Raw genomic sequence first — 25,597 nt, forward strand, 5'->3', positions numbered from 1 at the left:
GAATGAAAGGGGATCTTATTCGAACTGCAGGGCCCGGGTAAAGTGGACGTGGAGAGGATGTTTCTGATAGTGGGAGAGTCTAGGACCAGAGGGAACAGCTTCAGAATTGAATGATTCCCTCTAGGAACAGAGATTGAGAGGAATTTCTTTAGCGAGAGGGTGGGGAATCTGTGGAATTCATTGCCACGGATGGCTGTGGAGGCCAGGTCACTGGGTGTTGTTAAAGCAGAGGTTGTTAGGCCCTTGATTAGTCAGGGTGTCCGAGGTTATAGGTGGAAGCCAGGTGAGTGGGGCTGAGAAGGAAAATGGATCAGCCATGATGGGATGATAGGCCAAACAGCCCAAGTCTGCACCTAACAACAGGAATTCTGCAGATGCGGGAAATTCAAGCAACACACATCAAAATTGCTGGTAAACACAGCAGGCCAGGCAGCATCTCTAGGAGGAGGTACAGTCGACGTTTCAGGCCGAGACCCTTCGTCAGGACTAACTGAAGGAAGAGTTAGTAAGAGATTTGAAAGTGGGAGGGGGACGGGGAGATCCAATTTCAAATCTCTTACTAACTCTTCCTTCAGTTACTCCTGACGAAGGGTCTCGGCCTGAAATGTCGACTGTACCTCCTCCTAGAGATGCTGCCTGGCCTGCTGCATTTACCAGCAATTTTGATGTGTGTTGTAAGTCTGCACCTGTATCTTTGGACTTGTGGTCTTTGGAAAAGTAGGATATGAGCTAAATTGAGGCAGCAGAGCCAGGGCCTGAGAGCATATCAAAGCAGCAGGATCTGGGTCCAAGAGTGAGGAATGCCCCAAGGTTTGGTTGATTTAAGCGCCGGGCCGGATTGAGAAGGTCAGAGTGTCGGGGCCGGAGGTGAGAGACGGGCTGATTCAGCTCTCTGCTCTGCAAGATTTTCATGTCTGCACTGAAATGAGGCTGTTGACTGCAACTCAAGGGCTTCTGAATTGGCTGCAGCAATAGCTAGCTTTGTGGCTGTGGACTCACTTGCGTGAACTTCAGTTCTGAATGTTATTTGTTTAGTTTTATTGTTTGCACGATTTGGGTTTCTGCACGTTTGTTGTTCCAGTCTTTTTTAATGTGTTCTATTGGGTTTCTTTGTTTTGTGGCTGACTGTAAGGCGACAAATCGCAAGGTTATATATAGTTTACATACTTTGATGATAAATGTACTTTGAACTTAATCCCACGATGAATGGAGACCCCACAGAACTATGGAGTTACCAAAACGCCTCCTTTGGCCTGCCCATGTGACAGTGGTGGGGCTGATTTTGACGAGATTTAGTATGTCGACAAAAACACTCAAATCCTTCTATAGATGTACCGTGGAGAGCATTCTGACAGGCTGCATCACTGTCTGGTATGGAGGGGTTACTGCACAGGACCGAAAGAAGCTGCAGAGGGTTGTAAATTTAGTTGGCTCCTTCTTGGGTTCTAGCCTACAAAGTACCCAGAACACCTTCAAGAAGCGGTGTCTCAGAAAGGCAGCGTCCATTATTAAGGACCCCCAGGATCCAGGGCATGCCCTTTTCTCACTGTTACCATCCGGTAGGAGGTACAGAAACCTGAAGACACACACTCAGTGATTCAGGAACAGCTTCTCCCCTCTGCCATCAGATTCCTAAATGGAAATTGATCCCGTGAATACTTCCTCACTTTTTAAATATATATTCTGTACTTGCCCAATTTTTGATCTATTCAATATGCATAATTGATTGATTGATTTTTTTTATTCTTCTAGATTATGTATTGCATTGAACTGCTGCTACTAAGTTAACAAATTTCATGACACATGCCAATGATAATAAACCTGATTCTGACTTGGAGACGCGGGAGGCTGCGAGTCTGCAGCAATTTACAATTGTTTTCCTGCGTCTCGTGGTCTTGCAGTCAATTATCAGCTGAATGCACATCCATTGGTTCTCCCTGTTCTCACACCCTTGCTGCTGCCATGACAGGGACGCTGTTCTCACCTTCCACCCCACGAGCCTCCGTATCCAGCACATCGTTCTCTGTAGCGTCCACCATCTCCTACCACAAAGCATGTTGTTCTGTCTCCCCCAAGTCCACCTTCTCTCCCCAGCGTGCATTCATCTCCCCACAATTCTCTCTTAACCCTGCATCTGCTCCCGCACCACCATTCTGGGCCCCAAACAGTCCTTCCAGGTGAGGCGACACTTCAATAGCAAGTCTGTTGGGTTACCTATAGTATCTAGCGCTCCCAGTGCGGCCTCCTCTGTACCGGTGAGACCCAGTGCTGACTGGAGCACCACTTTGTTGAACACCTGCACTCCATCTGCCGCAGAAGGCAGGATCGCCCAGTGGCCACCCATTCCCACTCTGACGCGCCTGCCCGCCGCTTCCTCTACTGCCAAGATGAGGCTAAACTTAGGCTGGAGATACAGCACCTCATATTCCGTCAGGGTAGCCTCCAACCTGATGGCATCAATATTGATTTCAGTAATTTCCAGTAATCTCTCCCTTCCTTCCTTCTCTCTTTCTCTACTCCCCACTCTGGCCCCGCTCTTCATCTATCCCCTGCCAGCGTCCCCCTCACTTGCTCACCTATCACCTGCCAGCTCGTGCTCCTTATTTTCCCCCTACCTTCTTATTCTGGTATGGAAAGTTCTTTTGTGTATTGGAAATGGTATTAAACAACCTGGAATCTTGAATTTTAGAATCTGTAGATTATAAATATAAATAGATTCAGATTTATTTATTATATGTACATCAAAGCATACAGAGAAATGCGTCATTTGCGTTAACAGCTAAGGATGTACTGGAGACAGCCGGCAGGTGTCACCACACATTCCGGTGCCAACACAGCGTACCCAGAATGCTCGCCGGAACAATACAGAACACAGCAAAGCAGAACGTACCAATCAACAAAGTAACAATAGTGAAACGGGGCCCCATTCCTCTCTCCCACCTCCCCACCCACTCGTGCACATACAGTACGCAGTTCTCGAATCACAGGGAAGGCCGCTTCCTTCATCGTCCAGCCTGGAGATAGTGAAACGCCAGGCTGCACGGCCAGTCTGAGAACCCAGCGCTCGTGAAGAACGCAAACGCGAGGAATTCGGCAGATGCTGGAAATTCAAGCAACACACATCAAAGTTGCTGGTGAACGCAGCAGGCCAGGCAGCATCTCTAGGAAGAGGTACAGTCGACGTTTCAGGCCGAGACCCTTCGTCAGGACTCGTCGACGTTTCAGGCCGAGACCCTTCGTCAGGACAGTCCTGACAAAGGGTCTCAGCCTGAAACGTCGACTGTACCTCTTCCTAGAGATGCTGCCTGGCCTGCTGCGTTCACCAGCAACTTTGATGTGTGTTGCTCGTGAAGAACCGTAGTTTGAGCTGTAGCTGCAGACCACGGACTCCGACAGGACCCCAGCCACCTTGAAAAGAAAAGACAGACATGAGAAAAGAAGAGTAAGCTGTTTCACGGGCGAACTGGAAGAAGTCGCCTCAGTCTGCAGAAACCTCCAGTGCCATCTCCTCCGGGTGCTCCAGTTTCCTCCCACGTTCCATGTGGTTAGGGTTCGTCAGTTGTGGGCAGGCTTTGTTGGTGCAGAAGCATGGCGACAGTTGCCGGCTGCCCTCAACACAGTCACTACTGCACACAAAACGCTGGTGGAACGCAGCAGGCCAGACAGCATCCATAGGAAGAAGCACAGTGGACGTTTCAGGCTGAATCTGATTTGGCACGTTTCATGCCTTTCACTGTAGGTTTCTATGTATACGTGTCAAACAAAGCTAATCTTTAATCTTTCTTTCCTGAGATCGGGGACTGAACTCTGATGGATTTTCAGAGTCATAGAGCAGGAAAACAGACCCTTTGGCCCGCCTCATCCACGCTGACCGTGCTCATTAAGTCAGTCCCAATCTGCCATCCCCAATCCTGAATGCACAATCCTTGTTAATTTGATTTGACACAAACAAAACACTTCACGTTATCTTTCGGTGTACTCTACATGTGACAAATAAAGCTAGTCTTACAAAAAAAAAGTTTCCACTTCCCTGCTTTCAAATAGAGCAACTTGACATCTTGTTTAGATCAGTGAACACAACATTCAAACATGTGAAGCCTTTGCCTGAAAGGTTTCTTCTTTAACTTTGACCCAAGTTAAATGATTTCCTTGTTGCACAGTTACACAAATTCCAATCGCCTGTTAAACACACACTTTGTTGTGGGATCCCTTGAATGTTCCTTGGAGCGTGTGTGATCTCCCCTCACTTGGTTAAAGGTGTAGAACCCGTCACATGCCAAAGCTGCCTGCACTGAGTTAGCTCAGCAGACTGAAAGGAGTCAGAGGGACAAACCTACAAAGTGTTCATCCGGCAGTGTAGAAAGAAAGAGTAGATAACGTTTCAACTCGAATACCTTCCGCGAGAGGTAGAGGGTTATTCCAAGTTAAACTTTAATTGTATAAAGGTTTAAAAGCAAGTTTTAATGGGTCATGGTACAGATGTACAAATCAGGAGCAGAGGGTTCAACATTTTGGGTCAAGACACTCTATAATTCACGTTTGCAGTGTTATTTTTTGATTTGCTCTATTTGTCTTCTTTTGGGTCAAGGGCTCCAGTCGAGGTGTATGGTCTTGTGCCAAAGCCCATTTGAGTCTGTATGCATTTCCCTCTGTGGATGCGGATGGTGTAGAAGCGGGACATTGGTAGGGCGTAGATCTGGCCTGAGAAGTGGTAGTGGGAAGAGCAAGAGAGAGGGAGATGGAGAAAGAGAAAGGGGAAAAGGGAGGAGAGGTGGGAGAGCGAGAGAAAGGGAGACAGGAGGTGGAGAGTGAGAAAGAGGGAGAAGAGAAGGAGGGGGAGAGAGTGGGAAGGAAGGAGGGAGGGAGAGAGGAGATAGGAAGAAGGAGAGGAAGAGGTGTGTGTGGGGGAGAAAGAGGCTGACTTTGAATTGATTGTTAAAAAAATGTGACTACACTTCAAAAATACCTAATTAGCTGTAGAAGTTTTTTGGGATATCCAGCCAGTCTCAACAAATTTTACTTCGCAAGATGTGGGTATGGTTCGCAATGCAGACATTTACTACCCAAGCAACACACATCAAAGTTGCTGGTGAACGCAGCAGACCAGGCAGCATCTGTAGGAAGAGGTGCAGTCGACGTTCCAGGCCGAGACCCTTCGTCAGGTTTAAATTTACTACCCAACCCTGACTGCCCTTGAATAGGTGCTGGCAGTCTGACTTCTTGAATAACTATAACTGTTCCAGTGCTGTTGGGAAGGGAGGCCCAATGTATGAGAGTCTGGGTGTCCAGGCCAGAGCCTGGATATAGGGGGCCCAGTGTCTGTGAGTCAGGGGGTCTGGGCCAGAGACTGGAGGTTGTAGGCCCAATGTCTGTGAGTCTGGGTGTCTGGGTAACAGACTGGACGTAGGGGGTTCAATGTCTGTGAGTCTGGGTGTCCTGGCCAGAGACTGGAAGTTATAGGCCCCATGACAGTAAATCAGGGAGCCTAGGCCAGAGGCGGCCTGTCCTGGGGTTGCAGCTTGTTTGGTGGTGGTTGTTGCTGCTGGTGCTTGTGCTGTTGTGTTGTTGTGTTGAACATTGTGGGCATGGAACGTGTGGCTACACTTGCGGGCTGCCCCTCAGCACATCCTTGGGTGTTTTGGTTATTAACACAAACGACACACTTCACTGTTTCGACATACACGTGATAAATAAATCTGAATCTGCTGCTTTGTTCTTTCTGGGCAGTTGAATTTGCCGATTCAGGAAATGTTGTCTGAGTGGCCTGGGCAAGGGACGGGGGTACGTTTTGTGGGTAGCGGACACTGCAGCCACTGTGTACTGGTGTTTGAGAGAGTGTACGTTTACGCTGGTGCATCAGAATGACTTTATTGCCAATATGTGGAACACACCAGAACTGATTGTGGTTTGGTGCCAAGCATAAAACACAGGACAATACCTTAACAGACAACACAATAACAACCAACAAGTTACAAGACAATAGTGCAAACAGCCATGAGCAATCAACAGTTAGTACAAACTTAAATACAGTAAATGTGAACATATGAACAGATTCAATAATTATCAACAGAACAAGGAGAGTAGGAAAGACCATCTAACGGATGTTGTGTGGTGGTGATGGACTTGTAATGTCTCCCTGATGGCAATTTGGTGAATAGGTGACTGTGAGGGTCGGTGAAGTCAGCTGTAAATTTTCCAGCTCTTTTCTTGCCTCCGGCAATGAACAGGTCTTGTAATGTCGGTAGCTGACAGACAATGATCTTCTCCGCTGGGTGGAGCACTCACTGGACTTGGAGAGGGAGGACACGGTGGGAAAACAAATGGTGATAGAGGTGGTCACAGCACTCTTGATGATGGCTGAGTAAAAATTCATCAGGAATTTTCATACACCTTGAGATGTTAAGTTGGGGTGTCACTCAACTACATGGGGATGTGTTGAGCTCGTTGAGAGCCATTCATGCATAAGTGACAGGTGTGGTGGGCCCCCTTCACTTACCTGGGCTCATCCAGGCACTCTTTCCCTTCCAGGTGCCTCACTGATGGGTAGGGTTGTGCCCATGTTGCTGCAGCCTCTTGTAATCCAACATATTGGTGCCTCCATTTTTTCTGTTTGTTTCTTTGTATCTACTGTGAATGCCTGCAAGAAAATGAATCTCAGAGTTGTACATGGTGATATATGTGTATTTTGTTAATAAATTTACTTCAGCTATGAACCAGGCTGTGATACAACCTTGTTTGTCTGTTCGTGAAGTGCCCTGTCGTATGACGTAGGTGATCACGCTGTCTCCATGACAATGATGGTCTCGGCAAATTTTTCTACAAAAGTGGTTTGCCATTGCCTTCTTTTGGGCAGTGTCTTTACAAGATGGGTGACCCCAACCATTATCAATACTCCTTGAACAGAAAATCCTACGAAAGGTGATGGATATGGCCCAGTTCATCACAGGTAAAGACCTCCCCACCATTGAGCACATCTACATGGAGCCTTGTCACAGGAAAGCAGCGTCCATCATCAAGAACCCCCACCACACCCACCCCCACCTCCCACCTCAATGTGCTCTACTCGCTGCTGCCGTCAGAAAGAAGGTACAGGAGCCTCAGGGCTCACACCCCCAGGTTCAGGAACAGTTATTACCCCGCTACCATCAGGCTCCTGAAGCAGAGGGGATAACTTCATTCACTTTCACTTGTCCTATCATTGAAATGTTCCCACAACCTATGAACGCACTTTCAAGGACACATTTCATGTCGTCAATATTTATTGCTTATTTATTTATTTTATTATTATTTCCTTTTTTTTGTATTTGCACAAGTTGTTCTCTTTTGCACACTGGTTGAACGCCCAAACCGTGTGGTCTTTTATTGAATCTATTATGGTTATTATTCTGTTATGGATTTATTGAGTATGCCCGCAAGAAAATGAACCTCAGGATTGTACAGGTTGACATACATATACTGAATAATATATTTACTTTGAACTTTGAGCTGATAGGATCCTTTGGTGACATACCAAATTTTTATGATGTACCCAATTGCTATCATTCATTCAGAACACTGATATCCTTTTTATTGTTCAAGAATGAAAGGGTTAACATATGAGGAACATTTGATGGCTCTGAGACTGGGAGTTTAGAAGAATGGGGGGTCTCATTGAAACCTATCGAATATTAAAAGGCCTAGATAGAGTGAATGTGGAGAGGATGTTTCCTATAGTGCGTGTGTCTAGGACTAGAGGGCACAGTCTCAGAAGAGAGGGACGTCGATCTAGTCAGAGATGAGGAAGGATTTCTTTGGCTAGAGAGTGATGAGGTTGTGCCATTTATTGCCACAGACAACTGTGGAAACCAAGTCATTGAGTATATTTAAAGTAGAAGTTGATAGGTTCTTGATTTGTAAGGGTGTCAAAGATTATGGAGAATGGGATAATAAATCAGACATGATTGAAAGGTAGAGCAGACTCGATGGACTGAATGGCCTACTTCTGTTCCTATCTCTTATTGTCTTTTTTAACTTGTAACTGCTCACAATCTATGGGCATTCTCTAATTGTGTTTCTATTTACTCATTTCCAGATAACGGGGGTCTCAATAAAGGATTGCTGGGATTATCTTAACCCGGGTGAAAAGCCCAAAGGATACACAGGTAATGGTTTGCAAAGTATTAGCTAGTGAATTTTGGGTTTGGGAGTTCAGGATGTTGGTGGGGAATACTGTCCACTTCGTTCTCTGTGGGAGGGTGATAGATAGATAATTTATTGATCCCAAAGGAAATTACAGTGCCACAGTAGCATTACAACTTCACAGATATACAATATTAGAAGAGAAATAAGAAGAATAAATAAAAAATAAGTTACCTTAAGCAGTCTAACAGGAGGTGGTCATCACTTCCCCAGCTATAGATCGACTCATTATAGTTCATTGTGGCCTGTTCCAAGAATGGAACACAAGCCCGAACTTTACCCAGCTGTTCTGCACCACAGCTGTGAGATCAGACAACAGCTGTCTGTGTCCACTCCGGAGTCAACGTTGGTCCCATTTCATTGGAACACTGAACGGTACAAAAGAGTACAGGCCCTCCAACTGAAGATGTTATGCTGACGTTTTAACTTACCCTTAGATCAATCTAACTCTTCCCTCCTACACAGCCTTCCATTTCTCTGTCACCCTTGTGACTATCTAAGAATTTCTTAAACTTCCCTAATGTATCAACCTCTACCACCACTCCAGACAGGGTGTTCCACGCATTCATCATTCCCTGTAAAGTACCTACCTCTGACATCGCTTCTATACTTCCCTCCAATGGCCTAAAAATCATTGATTTCTTTATTTAGAAATACAGCACGAAGTAGGCCCTGATGGCATGAACATTGACTTCTCCAACTTCCGCTAATGCCCCACCTTCCCCTCGTACCCCATCCGTTATTTATTTATATACACACATTCTTTCCCTCTCTCTCCTTTTTCTCCGTCTGTCCCTCTGACTATACCCCTTGCCCATCCTCTGGGTTCCCCCCCCCCCACCTTGTCTTTCTCCCTGGGCCTCCTGTCCCATGATCCTCTCATATCCCCTTTGCCTATCACCTGTCCAGCTCTTGGCTCCATCCTTCCCCCTCCTGCCTTCTCCTATCATTTCGGATCCCCCCCCTCCCCCTCCCCCTCCCCCTCCCACTTTCAAATCTCTTACTAGCTCTTCTTTCAGTTAGTCCTGACGAAGGGTCTCGGCCTGAAACGTCGACTGTACCTCTTCCTAGAGATGCTGCCTGGCCTGCTGCGTTCACCAGCGACTTTGATGTGTGTTGCACGAAGTAGGCCCTTACAGCCCGCACAGCAACCCTACATTTAACTCTAGCCTAGCTAATAGACAATAAGTGCAGGAGTAGGCCATTCGGCCCTTCGAGCCAGTACCACCATTCACTGTGATCATGGCTGATCATCCACAATCAGTACTCCGTTCCTGCCTTCTCCCCATATCCCTTCACTCTGCTATCTTTAAGAGCTCTATCTAACTCTTTCTTGAAAGCATCCAGAGAATCAGCCTCCACTGCCTTCTGAGGCAGAGCATTCCACAGATCCACAACTCTCTCTGTGTGAAAAAGATTTTCCTCAACTCCGTTCTAAATGGCCTACCCCTTATTCTTAAACTGTGGCCTCTGGTTCGGGACTCCCCCAACATCGGGAACATGTTTCCTACCTCTAGCGTGTCCAATCCCTTAATAATCTTATATGTTTCAATGAGATCCCCTCTCAGCCTTCTAAATTCCGGTGTATACAAGCCCAGTCGCTCCAATCTTTCAACATGTGACAGACCTGCCATCCTGGGAATTAACCTCGTGAACCTGCGCTGCACTCCCTCAATAGCTAGAATGTCCTGCCTCAAATTTGGAGACCAAAACTGTTGTGGGACAATCTACAATGACCAATTAACCTTTGGACTGGGGAAGGAAACAGGAGCACCTGGAGGAAATCCACGCGTGCAGGGGAAGAATATACAAGCTTTCTTACAGAGAGTTGCTGGGATTGAACGTCACCCTGTGCTGTCATAGTGTTGTGGTAACCACTACGCTGCCTTGGTGCCCCCTTGTATTTGCATTTGAACTCCCAAACTGCAGCACCCCAACACTTGCTGCCCAGTGCATCTATTCCAATAGGTCCCATAACAAAATTCACAATTTATGACAAATTTTCCTGGAACACGTCTCTTTTGCAAATTGACTGTCCTTTTCAAACCTTCCCTCCATCCTTGTTTTGCAGGAAGTCATCTTAGCTCAAAGTACATTTACTATCAAAGTACGTACGCTATTCACAACCTTGAGATTTGTCTCCTTCCAGGCAGCCACCAAACAAAAAAACACAATTGAACTCATTAAAAAAATACTCTTCAACACCCAATGTGCAGGAAAAAAAATCCTGCAAGCAACAAAACCAGCAAAAAACTGAGGTTCACGAAACTGAGTCCACAGCCTAAAAGCCAGTCATCAGTGCAGCCGGCCCAGTAGCCCATTAGTTGTAGGCCGCAGCCTGAGTTCAGCACAGGGACGAGTAAACCTCTCAGAGCAGCGAGCTGAACCGGCTTCAACACTCTGACCTTTTCAGTCTGGCCTGGCGCTTAAATCACCCAAACCTCAGGTTGTTCCTCGCTCTCGGGCCTGGTCCACGCCACCTCAACTCGGCCCGTACTCCACCTTTCCAATTTGGCCCAGCGCTTAAATTGATCAAGCCTTGAGTTGTTTCCTCACTCTTAGCCCCGATGCCTCGCCTTGGTTCTGCTGATTCGAATCGGCTCCAAGTCTGATCCAGCGATGGCTTGTTCCCCGCTCTCGGGTCTGGGCCCCGCCACCTCAATTTATACCACATCGCAACCGTCCCACAACTTTGATACTTCAATACACACTGCAAAAAAGCCAGGTCACACAGGCAGTTCAAAAGCCCCACACTGAAAGGGAAGTTAGAGGCTGTTGACTGCAGTGACTGTTTACCAGAAAAAGTGTGATCTATAAAGTAGTTAGCAGTTTTCTTTGTTTTGTTTGCTACAGGCAAGTCGTCGCTGAGCTTCACCAGCACCATCTGAAAACTAGAACGCTGCCCAGCTCCACCTCACTCCATCCCGAGAAGGCAGAGGGAAGCCAAAACAACAGGCTGAACACCAAGTGAGAGACAGCGGCCGGATTTCAAGGGGACGCTTGGCCCGAGCTTTCAACATTTCCTGGTGCGACGATGGTGCGGGATCGTAGGAAAGTTGAGGCCCGGCCCATGTCGTCTGACCAGGATGCTGATTTGTGATGGGAAGGGCAACGCTGAAGAGAGCAAACAGTCTTCCCCAGGCTTGGTGCACAATTAGTGGGCCGAGGGCCGTGTCGGATCCCCGGCCAGGGAGCAGACCCCGTGAGGGAACGGCACTTTAACCAGCAGCAGGCAATCGGACACCCAGCAGGGCTCGGTGGAGGGGGGGTGCACAGGGGAGCCCCAGCAAGACTGCATCCAGAGCAGAACCGGCGGCGAGGGGGCACGCCGGCTGGCCAATGGGAGGAGGAGGCCCTGCTTGAGACCCCCGTCACCAGAGAGAGCCTACCACCGTTGTGTACCCCCCCCCACCCCCACCATTCCTTCCCACCCCTCCCCCACCCACACTCCACCCCCGGCGAGATGGAGCCCAGACCGGTCGCTCTGGGCCCTGCCCAGCTGCAGGAACCTGGAGGAACTGGGCAAGGCAGCAGGGAATGGGCCCCCATTGTCAGCGAGCGGCCTAGGAGGCCAGCGGAGGCCACACAGAATTATTACCGGGCTCTTCCTTCCGAGGCTCCCCCACCTCCTCCCCCTCCACTCCCTCACCCTGACCCTGCCCGCCGCCAGCACCTCCTGACCAGCCCCTACCATTACACCCAGCCCCCGTACCCGGCCTTCCCCAGGCAACCGACCTATCAGGTATCCGGTGAGGCTGAGGCAAGGGGCCCTGAGGGAGGGTCCTGGCAATTGAGCGTTCAGCCGGAGCTCGGCGGGTGTGGCGAGCCCTTCCTGGGCCCCCAGCCCGGCAAGAAGGTAGCGACCACCCCACCCTCTGCCACTGGTTACCGCCACCCACAGCTCGGTGCCCGGGAGGAGCGCAAGGCCCGTAAGCCAGGCCGGCACATCTGCCAGTACTGTGGGCGGGCCTGTGCCAAGCCTAGTGTTCTCAAGAAACACATCCGCTCGCACACGGGCGAGAGGCCGTACCCCTGCGGCCCTTGTGGTTTTTCCTTCAAGACCAAGAGCAACCTCTACAAACACCGCAAATCACACGCCCACGCTGTCAAGGCTGGCCTGGCCCCCGCTGTTTCGGCCGAGCCAGCTGCCCTGCCCGGCGAGGATGCCGAGCCGCCGCCCTCCGACGGAGACGAGAGCACCGACACGGACGAGGAGGTGCGGCTGGGGAGCAGGCCTTCGACCCAGGATGAGGTGGAGGCCCCGGGGCACGGCATGGGATTTATCCTCGGTGATGATGAGACATACGCAAAGGCCAGGTCGGGGGGACCAATACTACCGGCCGAGGGAGAGCCCCTTCCCCATCCCATTCCCCCTCCCATGAAGGTCCCCATCCTCATTGTGCCCCGGGCCCAGGGAGCCGGCGCCCAGTCCGAGGCTCCGCCCCCAGCCAAGGCTGAGCCAGCCTGCCACAGTCCCGGAGGGCTGGGCCGCAGCTACAGTGGGCAGCGGGCTGTCAAGCAGAAGCTCGCACTCAGGCTGAGTGAGAAGCGGGGTGGCCGGGACAGCGAGCAGTCGCTTCACCTGCTCAGCCCACACAGCAAGGGCAGCACCGACTCGGGCTACTTTTCACGCTCTGAGAGCGCCGAACAGCAGGCCAGCCCACCCGACACCGAGGCGGCCAAGTCCTACGCTGAAATCATCTTTGGCAAGTTTGCTCGCCTGGCTCCCAGGTCACTGGTGGTGAACGAGGCCTCCCTGGAGTCTCGGGTGGCGGCGGGGGCCAAAGAGGCAGGGCCCGATATTGAGAGGCTGATCGAGGAACACATCATGCGCCTCGTGGCCCATGAGGAGGTGCTGAGGGAGCCAGCTCTGCCTGACAGCGGGAAAAACCGGCCTTACTTCCTGCCCGGTGAAGGAGAAGGCAGAGATCTGTCCAGGTCCGACAAGGCCCAGTCCTGCTTGTTGGGTGTCCCTGGCGGAGACGGCTCCCAGCTCACCAGGAGCAACTCCATGCCCGTCACCACAGGCAGTGGCCTGGCCGTGCCCCAACTCCTGCGGGGTAGCCACTCCTTCGACGAGAGGCTCACCTCCTGCGATGGCGTCCTCCCGCCTGGCTCCCACCAGCGGCTGCTCAAGAGACAGATTGCCATTGAGCTGGTACCCGGACTGGAGGCGCCATCACCACCCGACGAGACTGAGGCCACCCGCCCTCGTGGAAGGTCAGCTCCCGGGCCGGAGGAAGGAGAGGCCAGTGAGGCCGAGGCCCGGAGGGTAGTGCTGCCACGGGCTCAGGGACAGAATCCAGCCTTTGAATGCGAGGCCTGTGGCATCAAATACCAATTCTGGGACAACTTCGAGGCCCACCGCACCTTCTACTGTGCCCCCAAGCCCAGAGCTGGCCCAGAGATTGCAGTATTCTCCCAGGCCTCGCCCCACAGGCCTGGTAGCCAGGGTCCTGACACCTTGCCCTTCCGCAAGCGCAGGAAAGAGAAGAGCGTGGGGGACGAAGAGGAAGTCACTGGCATCGGTGACGATGGTGGCAGCCCGTATGGTGGCTCCAGTACCTCACTGGCCTCCCTCTGTGACTCCAGGGCTGAGAGCCTGGAGCAGGAACCCGGATCCCGGGCCACTCCTCAGGCCTCGCAGACTCACAGGCCACAGACCCAGCCCAGTCAAGAAGAGTGGGATGTCCCAGGTCCTGACGAGGGCCCCGAAGCCTGGCCCCCCTCGCCCCAAGCCTGCCGCCGACCTGGCGGCAATGAGATCTCCGTCATCCAGCACACCAACTCCCTCAGCCGGCCCAGCTCCTTCGAACGCTCTGAATCCATGGAGGTGACTCCAGCCGGTGACGCCTCGCCCTCTGAGGTGCAAGAGGGGCTGCCAGCCGAGTTCTCTGAGGCCGCCATCGCCCTCCCACCGCCGGGCCTCGCTTCAACCTCAGGCCCATCCCCTCAGCCCAAGCTGGTGCGCCAGCGTAACATCCAGGTGCCTGAGATCCGGGTGACGGAGGAGCCCGACCGGCCCGAGCGAGAGCGGGAGAAGGAACGGGAGCCCCCGGCCAGGGAGCCCGAGCGGGTAGTCGAGGAGTTCCAGTGGCCGCAGCGCAGTGAGACTTTGTGCCAGCTGCCTGCTGAGAAGCTGCCTCCCAAGAAGAAGAGGCTGCGGCTGGCTGAGCTCGAGTACTCGTCCGGCGACTCCTCCAGCCTTGATTCGGGGCCGCCGAGCCGCAGCCCCAGCCAGGAGAGCAACTGGTCTCATGGCTCTGGTCTCTCGCTGTCGCTGGAGCGCGAGGAGGCGGTGGGCACCGGGTCCAGGGCTGACTACCTGACGGTGCCCCCTACCGCCGGCTCAGCCGGGCCTCAGCTCAAGGAAATGAGGCGCTCAGCCTCGGAGCAGTCGCCCTGCCTGCCCTGCCCGGAGGGGGCAGAGACCCGCAGCAAGTCCTTTGACTATGGCAGCCTGTCGGCTTCCTCCAACTCCTCGTCTCCTCCACCTCCCATCCCGCCACCCTCCCAAGCCACAGAAAGGAGGAGGTGCTTTCTGGTGCGCCAGGCCACACTCGGCTTGGGCTCTGAGAGCCCACAGATCCCCGAAGCACCCGAGACCATGCAGCTGTGCCAGGCCTACCCCCGGCTCCGTTCACCGTCGCCAGGGCGACGGTCACCCGGCTTCGAGGTCTGCACCCAGTTCCAGGCCAAGCTACCCAACCACACCCATCCCTTCTTCCAGGGGGAGGCGCAGGCCTTCAAGGCCCACCCCTTCCGTGTCACAGTGTCCGATGCCATTGCCCCGGAGCCTGAGGCCTGGCCTTCTGAGGGGAAGCCTGGGGCCCGTCCTGGATCCTGGGGACGGCCAACCTCTCCCTGGGCCTCCCCTCAGCACTCGCCGAGCCGGGCGGGTGGGCCTGGCCCCACTCTGGCCTCCCTCCCCGTCATCGCCGCCGCTGCCGCCCCTCCACCCCAGTTGCTGGTCCCAGTCCGGATCCAGGCCCAGGTGCCCAGCTACGGCAGCGTCACCTACACCAGTGTTTGCCACTCGCCAGCTCCTGGCCGCCGCCGCCTCCAGCCTGCTGGCCTGACTCAGCGTGTGGAGTCGCCGCCACCCACCCAGCGGACACCATTCCTGCCTTGGCGCCTGTCCTCATCCCTGTCCTCCTCCTCCTCCTCTTCCTCCTCATTCTCTTCGTTGTCCGGGACTGGGTTGCCCGAGGGCGTCTCTCCGGCGACGGCCGCTGCCACTGCTGGTAGTAGCAGCAAGCGAGTCCTCTCTCCGGCCAGCAGCCTGGAGCTGGTGCTGGAGAACCAGCAGCAGAAGCGAGTGAAGGAAGAGAGGATCTGTGGTCAGATGATGGAGAAACTCAGCCTGAGGGAGTCCTCCCCCTCCTCCTCCCCCTCTCCCGCCTCCCCTTCCCCCTCCTCCTCCCCCTGCACCAAGCCCAGCAAGCCCCAGCTGGTGAGGCAGCGGTGTACCACTGAACTGAAGGAGGGAAGGACCTCCTCACCCTCTTCCTCGCAAGAGGCACGGTCTGGTCCCGTCTCTGAGGTGGAGATGGCCACTGGGGAGAGTCCGCTGGTTCCGTCGCCCGAGCCTCCCTCCTCCTCCTCCGCTGCCCGCCGTTTCCCCGTCAGGATTGCAGTGCGGGCTCCTGGGACCTCCCCGCTACCGGCTGAGGTCTCCGATTCACTGCCGTCCCAGCAACAGCACCTCCTCCCCTCTCCACCGCCGTTCCCCAGCCTTCGCAGCGCGGCCACCATCAGCTGGTGCTTCCTTAGCCACGCCCGGCCTAGTCACGCCCGCCACGCCACCCCTGGCTCCTCCGTCTACGCTGTCTGGTGCGTTGGCTCCTACAACCCCAACCCGCCTGGCACCCCCACTAAGGTGGCTCTCGCGCTGCTGTGCTCCAAGCAGAAGGCTCGGCCCGAAATCTACGTCACCGCGGCAGCCGGCTGGCCCAGCGCCGGCAAACTGGTGGCCTCCAGCAGCTGGAAGCAGCACCTGGCCCAGGTAAATGGCAGCCACAGTCGTTCAACCATGCTGGGGTAGGGGCCTGGCAGCAATCCCATCTGAGACACACATGCACACGCACACAGACACGCGCACACACACACACACACACACACACACAGACACACACACACACACATACAGAAACGGAAACACACATGCACACACACAGAAACACGCACACACACAGAAACACGCACACACACACAGAAACACACGCGCACACACACACACACACAGAAATGCCTGGGGGAGAATTGCTGCTTTTATTTCCTTTTGTGTAGGTGAAATATTGGTAGATTATTGTCTGAAGGTTCAGAGTGACACACGGTGTGAAATGGAAGAATGTGGTATGTGGTCAGCAGGAAGAGAATGTTTTACAAATCACATGAAGCTCTTGATTGGTGCTGAGAGTGATCTGGGTGCCAGTGCAAGTGGCTTCACGAAAGAATATTCCAAAGAAAATATAAAGAAATTTAATTCTAATAAAAGCAGTCAGAGACAGGGTGGTGGGAGGGTTACAGCAGAGTTCCACAGATCAATGAGAGGGCAGGCAGGTGCAGAGAGCCCTCTCTGCCTGTGCGAGGGGAATTTGTCCCTGACTGTTGGCCCACTGAACCAGGAAGGGTTAAAAACTGAACTGCTTCGGCAGAGAGAAATAACAAGGTGCCATCTGCCGTCCGCAGATTAAATGGTACGAATCCTCGCAGCAAGAGAGTGACAGAAACGGAAGGAAAACAGCAGCAAGTTTGGAAAAGGAGAGGGAGAAAATGGAGGCGTGTGCCACCAAAGACCACGGAACCAAGATTGAACCCACAAGAATTAAAATCTTCGACGGAGGGTAGGTATCCCAGGGATACCAACATCTTTGATGTGAAAATATTTCCAGACTATAAGCTTTTTTAAAAATTATTTTGTGCACCAGCTTTTTGGGTTCAACATTTCTCTGTCTGACACAGCTGTGGTTTGAATGGGGGTCTGTAGATACCAGCTCCTGGTGATGTTCCGGTGTGTTTCTTCTATAGCCACAGTAATAGAATCATAGAAAAGTACAGCCCAGAAACAGGCCCTTCGCCCATCTAGTCCTTTCTGAACCCATTTAAACTGCCTACTCCCATTGACCTGCCCTGGAACCATAGCCCTCCATACCCCTACCATCCATGTACCTGTCCAAATTTATCTTAAGCATTGAAATCGAGCTCACATGCACTTGGCAGCGCGTTCCACAGTCTCACCACCCTCTGAGTGAGGAAGTTTTCCCTCGTGTTCCCCTTGTCACCTTTCACCCTTAACCCTTGACCCATTCAACCGAAGTGGGAGAAGCCTGCTTGCATTTACCCAATCTCAGTCTTCTGCGTTCTTAATCCTTCCTTACAATCAGGTCCTCCAGACCTGGCAGAGAAATAGAGAAACACACAAGGTGCTGGAGGAGCTCAGCAGGCCAGGTGGCATCGGCCCGAAACGTTGACAATATGCTGCCTGGACTGCTGAGTTTTTCCAGCATTTTGTGTGTGGTGCTTGGATTTTCAGCATCTGCAGATGTTTGCTTGTTTGTGAGAGAAATAGAGAAGACAGTTCCCTTTTCTCAGGTGTCCGAAGGTGATGTGAGGGGCACAGTAGGAAAAGAATTGGTGCAGGGAGCCGGGTTTCAGATTTGTGGATCCAGCCCTCATGCTTTTCTGAACCCCTCGGCCTTCAGCCTCCTACACTCCAGGGAAAACAGTCCCAGTCTAACCTGCCTCCTCATATAGTTCAAACTCTTCCATCCTTGTGAATCTTTTACAGACATTCACCATTGTGGATGTGTTTTTTAAAATTTTATTTAAAGATACAGGCCCTTTCAGCCCAACAAGCTGCACTGCCCAGCTCCTAGTTCACCCTAACCTAATCACGGAACAATTTACAGTGACCAACTAACCTGCTAACCAGTACGTCTTTGGGAGGAAACCCTCAGGCTCACGGGAAGAACGTACAAAGTTTCTTATAAAGGGTGTTGGGGCTGAACACAAAGCAGTCAAAGCTATTTGCTCCCTGACTGGACGATTCTCGCCAGCCAGTCAGTTTGCCAAACCCAACAGATTCTTCGGTTTGCTGGAAATCCAGAGTAACACACACAAAATGCTACAGGAACTCAGCAGGTCAGGTAGCATCTATGGAGAGGAATAAACAGTTGACGTTTCGGGCTGGGATCCTTCATCGGGACTGGAATGGAAGGAGGAAGAAGCCAGAATAAGAAAGGGGAGGGAATAGGCAGTAGAAGCTGGAATGTGGTAGCTGGATCAGATGAGGGGAGTGCATGTGGGTGGTGTGGTAACTTCTACTTTGAAAGAGGCACACTCGACAACTTCATGCCCAAAGAAACAACTTTATCTCGAACATCAAAACCGATATGTATATACAGAGACTTTCACAACCCGTACAGCTTGGCAGGAACACTATATACAAAGCACACCGGAAGTAAAAAGAACAGAAGTAACCCCACCCCCATTATCCTAATTAGTATTAACTTACTTTTAATAATGCTCACATTACCACAAGTGGGATAAGGGGGAATGAAGAAAGAAAGTGGGAGGGCAAGGTGGAAGAGGTAATGGCTGAAAAAGAAGGAATATTAATTTTCCTCTCAGATTTGTAGCCCTTTAATAATTTTGGCCTGTCCCCAATGACACTCAACAATCTGTTTTCCCCTCAGAATTATCAATAACTTTGTAATAAAGGTGAGGAATCCTGATATAGTTCAGACCAGATGAAGAGTCTTGGCTAGAAACATTGACTGTCCATAGGTGCTGAGTTTCTCCAGCATTCTGTGTAGGATATTCCACAGGGCCCTCAAAATGGTGGCAGGAAATACTTTCTTTTCAAACAGGGCATGGAATGGCTCTGGTTGTTGTAGGTAGTGGATGACGTTGGCTGCTACATCAATATACAGTATCTTGACGTGCAGCTCCGATGAGAATCATCAGGTATTCCCATTTAGGACTACGACAGCTGAAACCCGCAGTCTCAGTTGTGGGTACTTCAACAAGCACCATTGTTTTAAGGCTTTTCAATAAAATAGCATTCAACATCAGTAAGACCAAGGAATTGATTGTGGACTTCAGGAAGGAGAACTCAAAGGATCCCACACCAGTCCTCAGAAGGATCAGCGGTGGAAAGGTTGAACACCTTCAAGTTCATGGGTGTCAACATCTCTGAAGATCTACCCTGGTTCTAATGTATTGATGCAATTACAAGGTGTCAATATTTCATTACGAGTTTGAGGGGATTTGATATGTCACTAAAGACAGTCACGCATTTCTACAGATGTACCGTGGAGAGCATTCTAACTGGCTGCATCACCATTTGGTGTAGAGGGGCCACTGCACAGGATTGAAAAAAGCCGCAGACAGTTCTAAACTGTTCCTCCTCCATCACAGGCACGAGCACTAGCTTCCCCAATATCGAGGACACCTTCAAAAAATGATGCCTCAAAAAGGCGGCATCGATCATTAAGGACCCCTATCACCCAGTACGTGCCATCTTCTCATTGTTGCCATCAAGGAGGAGGTACAGGAGCCTGAAGACATTCACTTAACAATTTAGGAACAGCTTATTCCCCTCAGCCATCAGATTTCTGAATGAACAGTGCACCCATGTACACTATCTCACTATTTTCTTTATTTTTTTGTTCTCAGTTGCACAACTTATTTAATTTAAGTACTTATATCTATTTTTTTTATCATGTTTTATTCTATTATTATGTATTGCACTGTTCCGCTCCTGCAAAACAAATTTCATGACATATGCCATTGATGGTAAACCTGATTCTGGTTATATATTACAACTGGCTCTAGTAGTTGTCAGAAGTAGTTGGTACTGGATGCTATGGGTAACGTGTAGGTCTGCCATGGGTGCTGGATGGCATTGGTTCCTGTGGGTAATTTATTGGTCTGGTTGCCATGGGTATTGGATGGCACTGGTTACTGTGGTATGGAATGGCACTGGCTGCTGTTGGCACTGATGAGGCCTGGTTGATATGGGCATTCAAAGGGATTGGTTGCTATGAGTTCTGAATAGCATTGGTTGCTATGGAAACTGAATGGCATTGGTTGCTTTGGGTACTGAATGAAAATGGTTGCTGTAGATGGTGAAGAGTACTGGTTGCTATGTTACTGCATGGCATTGGTTGCTATGGGTACTGGTTGCTATGGGCTCTGAAGGGTGCTTGGAGTACACCCTTCAGAACCCATAGCTGAAGGGTACAGAATGCATCTGCTTGCTATCAGTTTTAAGGGCCCCAGTTGCTGTAGGTAACAGATAGTTTTGGTTGCTATGGGTACTGAGCATTGCTGTGGGCACATACATACTGTTGAATAAGTAATGGGAATGATGAATATCTGTTCATAAGCAGGAAGGTGGTCAACCTGTTTCACTCTGAGCTGGGGACAGGCTCTGTGACTGTGTCTTTGGGAAGGAGAGCACTCTTGGAACCAGGGTGGTTTTGGTGGAATGCTCCCTATGGAAAATCACCAAAGTTCCCTGGATCTGAGGGAATGGATAATGAACTTGGGTGTTAACCAGAACGAGGGAGAGGCAGGATACCCCTGAATGAACCTTTTCGTCCACCAATGCCTCTGCCAGCTCTTTAAAATCAGAATCAGGGTTAATATCACTGGCACATGTCATGAAATTTGTTGTTTTTGTAGCAGCAGTAAATTAAAAAGTATAAATTACAATAAGAAATATAATTACGTTAACTACGTACTGCAAAAGAGAGCAGAAGAAAATAGTGAGGTAGTGTTTGTTGTCTATTCCGAAATCTGATGGCAGAGGGGAAGAAGCTGTCCTAAAGTGTTGATTAGTTTAGATTAGATTCAACTTTATTGTCATTGTGCCAAGTACAGACACAAAGCTAATAAAATGCAGTTAGCATCTAACCAGAAATGCAAAGAATAATGTTACTTACAAAATAACTGCATTATTTTTATTTACTAATTGTCAAATGTACCAAGATACAGTGACTAAATTTGCTTTGCTTGCTATCCATACAGACCATTATAAACATAAGTACATTGAGGTAGTACAAAGTGAAAAACAATTACAGAATGTAGAATATCAAAGAAACACGCAAAATGCTGGAGGAACTCAGCATGTCAGACAGCATCTATGGAGAGGAATAAACAGTCAACGATTCTGGCCAAGATCCTTCATCAGGGCAGGAAGGGAAGGGGGGAAAAAACTGTAAGGTGCGAGGAGGGAAATATTCTGGCCTCTGGCTGCTTATTCTGGCTTCTACCCTCTTTCTTTCCAGAGCAACAAACACAAAATGCTGGTGAAACTTAGCTCAAGTGGAAGACCCCTTTCATTTCCAGTCCTGTCGAAGGGTGTCAGTCCAAGTCATTCCCCTCCATAGATGCTGCCTGATCTGCTCATTTCCTCCAGCATTTTATGTGTTGCTCTCGATGTCCAGCATCTGCAGAATAGTTAAAGAGAAAGATCTGTGCAGGGAGACAAATAAGCTGCAAGATTGGAAAATCAAAACTGCATCTTTATTGTGTAGGAGGTTTTCCTTAAGAGTCCAATATCAGTGGGATAGAAACTGTCCTGGAGCCTGGTGGTACATGGTCTCAAGATTTTGTATTCTTGCCCAAGGAGAGAGGAGAGAAGAATGTCTGGAATGGGAGGAGTCCTTGATTATGTTGGCTTCTTTACCAAGGCGGCGAGAAGTGCAGACAGAGTCCATGGAGGGGAGGCTGAGCTGTGTCCACAACTCTCTGCAGTTTCTTGCAGGAACCTTAAAGGGGTTGCAGACACCTTAAAGGGCCATGTGGGGGGAAAAGGCCGGTTATGAAAAGGCTATCTCGCTGTCCGTCCAATCTCCGGAGCCACTTGAGAACCAAAGATGTGATGGGGAGCTCTCCACCTTCAATTTCTGTCTCCCTACTAGGGAGAGGGTCCCTCAATGAGAATGGGAAAAAGAAGCTGCCTCACTAATGTGAATGTGCAAGGCGGAAAGAGAAAGATTTGCTTCAAGCATCCAATTAAAAATTGGTAATACAGAAGTGATCTTTTATTTATAGTCTGGGATCTTAATAAAGGATGGCATTTATTAGAATCTGGAGCTGTACTGAATGGAAGCTGCCCCTTAGGTCCAACTGAGCAATACTAACTATCTTGTGTCCTCAAGATGGCTACCTATTAGTGAGCATTTGGCTGACATGCCTCAAAAAATACTGGTTGTTCTATCATTTTCCCTTTCCCTGGGGAAAAGTCTATGACTATCCATCCTGTCTAAACCTCTCATAAATCTGGAGCGAAGAAGGTTGAGGGGTGACTCCAGGTTAAACAAAATCAGCGTTATTATCACCTAATTCTGCATTGTTACCATTTTACCTTGGGCTACTTCGATGCTTTGTGTAATGATTTGATCTGTGTCAACAGTAGGCAAGACCAACAGGCTTATTATCTCTGACATATGCCGTGAAGTTTGTTGTTTTGTGGCACGGTGCAATGAAATACCTGTTAAAAACTACGTTACAGTAAGAAATATAAAAAATAAATAAATTCAAAAAGAGAGGGAAAAGTGAGGTAGTGTTCATGGATTCATTGTCCATTCAGAAATCTGATGGTGGAGGGGAAGAAGATGTTCCTGAAACGTTGAGTGTGTGGCTTCAGGCTCCTGTGCCTCCTCCTTCATAGCAGCAATGAGAAGAGGGCATGTCCTGTGAGTCCTTAAAGATGGATGCTGCCCTTTTGAGGCTTCGCCTGTTGAAGATGTCCGCATTGCTGGAGAGGCTGGTGCCCATGCTGAGTTTGCAACTTCCTGCAGCTTTTTCCGATCCTGTGCACCGTCCCCTCCGTACCAGACAGTGATGCAACCAGGTAGAATGCACTTCACAGTACATCTGTAGAAATTTGTGAGAGTCTTTGGTGAAATCATCCCTTCCTTGTAATTGCATCGATATATTAGGACCAAGGTAGATCTTCAGAGATGTTGACCTTCAGGAACTTGAAACTGCTGATCCCTCGATGAGGACTGGTGCGTGTTCCCTCGATTTCCCCTTCTGTTGCTTGTGGGCAGTGCAGCTGGTTGGGTTGGAATGGCCTGATCTGTGCTGTATCTCCAAAAAAATAATAGATACGTAGATACGAAAAATAATAAACAAATAAATGATTGATGGATTTGTTGAAATGAGTACTATTTGGCTCCGTCATGGGCGCTAGCCTCCCCAGCACCTCGGAGATTTTCAAAAGACGATGCCTCAGAAAGGAGACATCCATCATTAAGGTCCTCCATCACTCAGACATGTCCTCTTCTCGTTTCTACAATCAGAAGGATGGTGCAGGAGCATGTAGACTCACACACAACATTTTAGGAACAGCTTCTTCCGCTCCACCATCAGATTTCTGAGCAGTCTATGTATCTGCCTCAACCACTTCCTCCGACAGCTCACTCCAAATACCCGTCGTCCTCTGTGTGGAGAAGTTTCCTCTCTGTTCCCTTTCAGATCTTTCACCACTTGCTTTACAGCTATCTTCTCTATTTTTTGTATCTTTCCCTGGGGGCGGGGGGTGGCGGGAGTGACAGTCTCAGACATCCCACCCTGCAAAAACTCATTTCAGGGAGGTAGCACCATCAATTTACGGAAGACTCCTGGAACTTCTGGGAGAGGTGGGATGTCTGCAATAGAGTAGCTCCTGAGCAGCTAGCCAGCTAGTTTAAATAACGTTAGCTATGCTAATGAACGAATGACACCTGTTAAACTCACCTCAACATGTCTTTTACAGTCTTAACCCACCATGGGCAATAGAAAAGTCACTGTTGCAAACAGCGCAGCGAGCAACACTGTCATTATTTTTTACCCCTATTAGGCAGGGGTACACTTTAGGGTAGTCTGGAGTGACATACGTTTTCTATTTTCTTTTTTGGGGACACTCTGCCATGGCACGCGCTTGCTCTCTCTCTCTCTCTCTCGTGGTCACTCTCACGTTCTCTCTTGCTTTCTCTCTCTTGCTCTCAAAAAAATTGATTTCTGTGATACTGTATATAATTTGCGGGCATCAGGGAGCCGCTATTAATATGCGGGAGACTCCCGGAACTTCCGGGAGAGGTGGGATGTCTGCAATCTGCCTAATCTGTAACTAAATATTAATGAGTAAATAGATAAATGGAAGTTTCTTTTTCTCTTTGCAGCTACAAGTCGAATGAAGATTACGTTTATGTGAGGGGACGAGGCAGAGGGAAGTATATCTGTGAGGAATGTGGAATTCGGTGTAAAAAGCCAAGCATGCTGAAGAAACACATCCGTACACACACAGACCACCGGCCGTTCATGTGCAAGTTCTGTAACTTCGCCTTCAAAACTAAAGGTAAATTTTTGCACCAAGAGTATCTGTCACTTATGGTGAAGATATTGTTCAATAGTTGCATACTGTGTTATAAATAAATACGTCAAAGGACAGTAAACTCGGCCAGCCCCATATGGGCGCGAACCTCCCCAGTACCTAGGAGATTTTCGAAAGACGATGCCTCAGAAAGGAGGCATCCGTCATTAAGGTCCTCCATCACTCAGGACACACCCTGTTCCCATTACTACCATCAGGGAGGAGGTATAGGAGCATGAAGACACAAGCTCTACATTTTAAGGACATATTTTTCCCCTTTGCCAGCAGATTTCCAAGCAGTCCATGTACCCATGAACACTCCCTCAATTTTATTGCTCTCTTTTTGCACTATTTGTTTTTTCATCTATTCCTTATTGTAATTTGATCTACAAACGATTGTATATGCTTTGCACGGTATTGCTGCACAAAGCAACAAATTCCGCAACATAAATGTGGGATTCTACAGGAAGTATAGAATAACGCATGAAAAAATTCTGGAGCAACTCTGCAAGTCAAGCTCCATACATGGAGAAGAACAAACAGTCAATGTTTTGGGCCAAGAGCCTTCATTAGGACAGAACATGTAACAGTGGTCATAAGAAACACACACAAGATGATGGAGGATCTTAGCAGGCCGGGTATCGACTACGGAAAGGAGTAAATATTAGACATTTCTGGCCAAGGCCCTTCATCAGGGCTGGAGGAAAAAAAAAGTCAGAGATAGAAGTTGGGGGGAGGGGAAGAAGGAACACAAAGTGAAACTGGTGGGGGGGGTGGAGTGGTGTAGGGGTGAAGTAAAGAGCTGGGAAGTTGGTGAAAAAGATAAAGGGCTGGAGAAGGGGGAATCTAATATGAGAGGACAGAAGACCATGGAAGAAAGAAAATGGGAAGGAGCACCAGAGGGAGGTGATGAACAAGTAAGAAGATAAAGTGAGAGAGGGAAATGAGAATGGGGAATGGTGAAGGGAGGGGAGCATCACTGGAAGTTTGAGAAATCGATATTCATGCCACCAAGTTGGAGGCTACCCAGACAGAATATAAGATGCTGCT

General features: G+C 49.8%; 1 protein-coding gene across 4 annotated transcripts in view; it reads left to right on the plus strand.

Moving 5' to 3' along the window:
- hivep2a (HIVEP zinc finger 2a) overlaps positions 1 to 25,597 on the plus strand; it is a 258,561-nt gene that overhangs the window by 214,700 nt on the left and 18,264 nt on the right. For all 4 annotated transcript variants that reach the window (XM_072264780.1, XM_072264783.1, XM_072264782.1 and 1 more), the window contains 4 exons: positions 8,072 to 8,141; positions 11,032 to 16,183; positions 16,870 to 17,024; positions 24,357 to 24,532. In XM_072264780.1, coding sequence (XP_072120881.1) covers positions 11,642 to 16,183; positions 16,870 to 17,024; positions 24,357 to 24,532 — 4,873 coding nt within the window. In that variant the 5' untranslated portion in view covers positions 8,072 to 8,141; positions 11,032 to 11,641. The remainder of the gene's footprint in view (positions 1 to 8,071; positions 8,142 to 11,031; positions 16,184 to 16,869; positions 17,025 to 24,356; positions 24,533 to 25,597) is intronic.

Source organism: Mobula birostris, chromosome 8, assembly GCF_030028105.1.
Source record: "Mobula birostris isolate sMobBir1 chromosome 8, sMobBir1.hap1, whole genome shotgun sequence".
NCBI classification, from domain to species: domain Eukaryota; kingdom Metazoa; phylum Chordata; class Chondrichthyes; order Myliobatiformes; family Myliobatidae; genus Mobula; species Mobula birostris.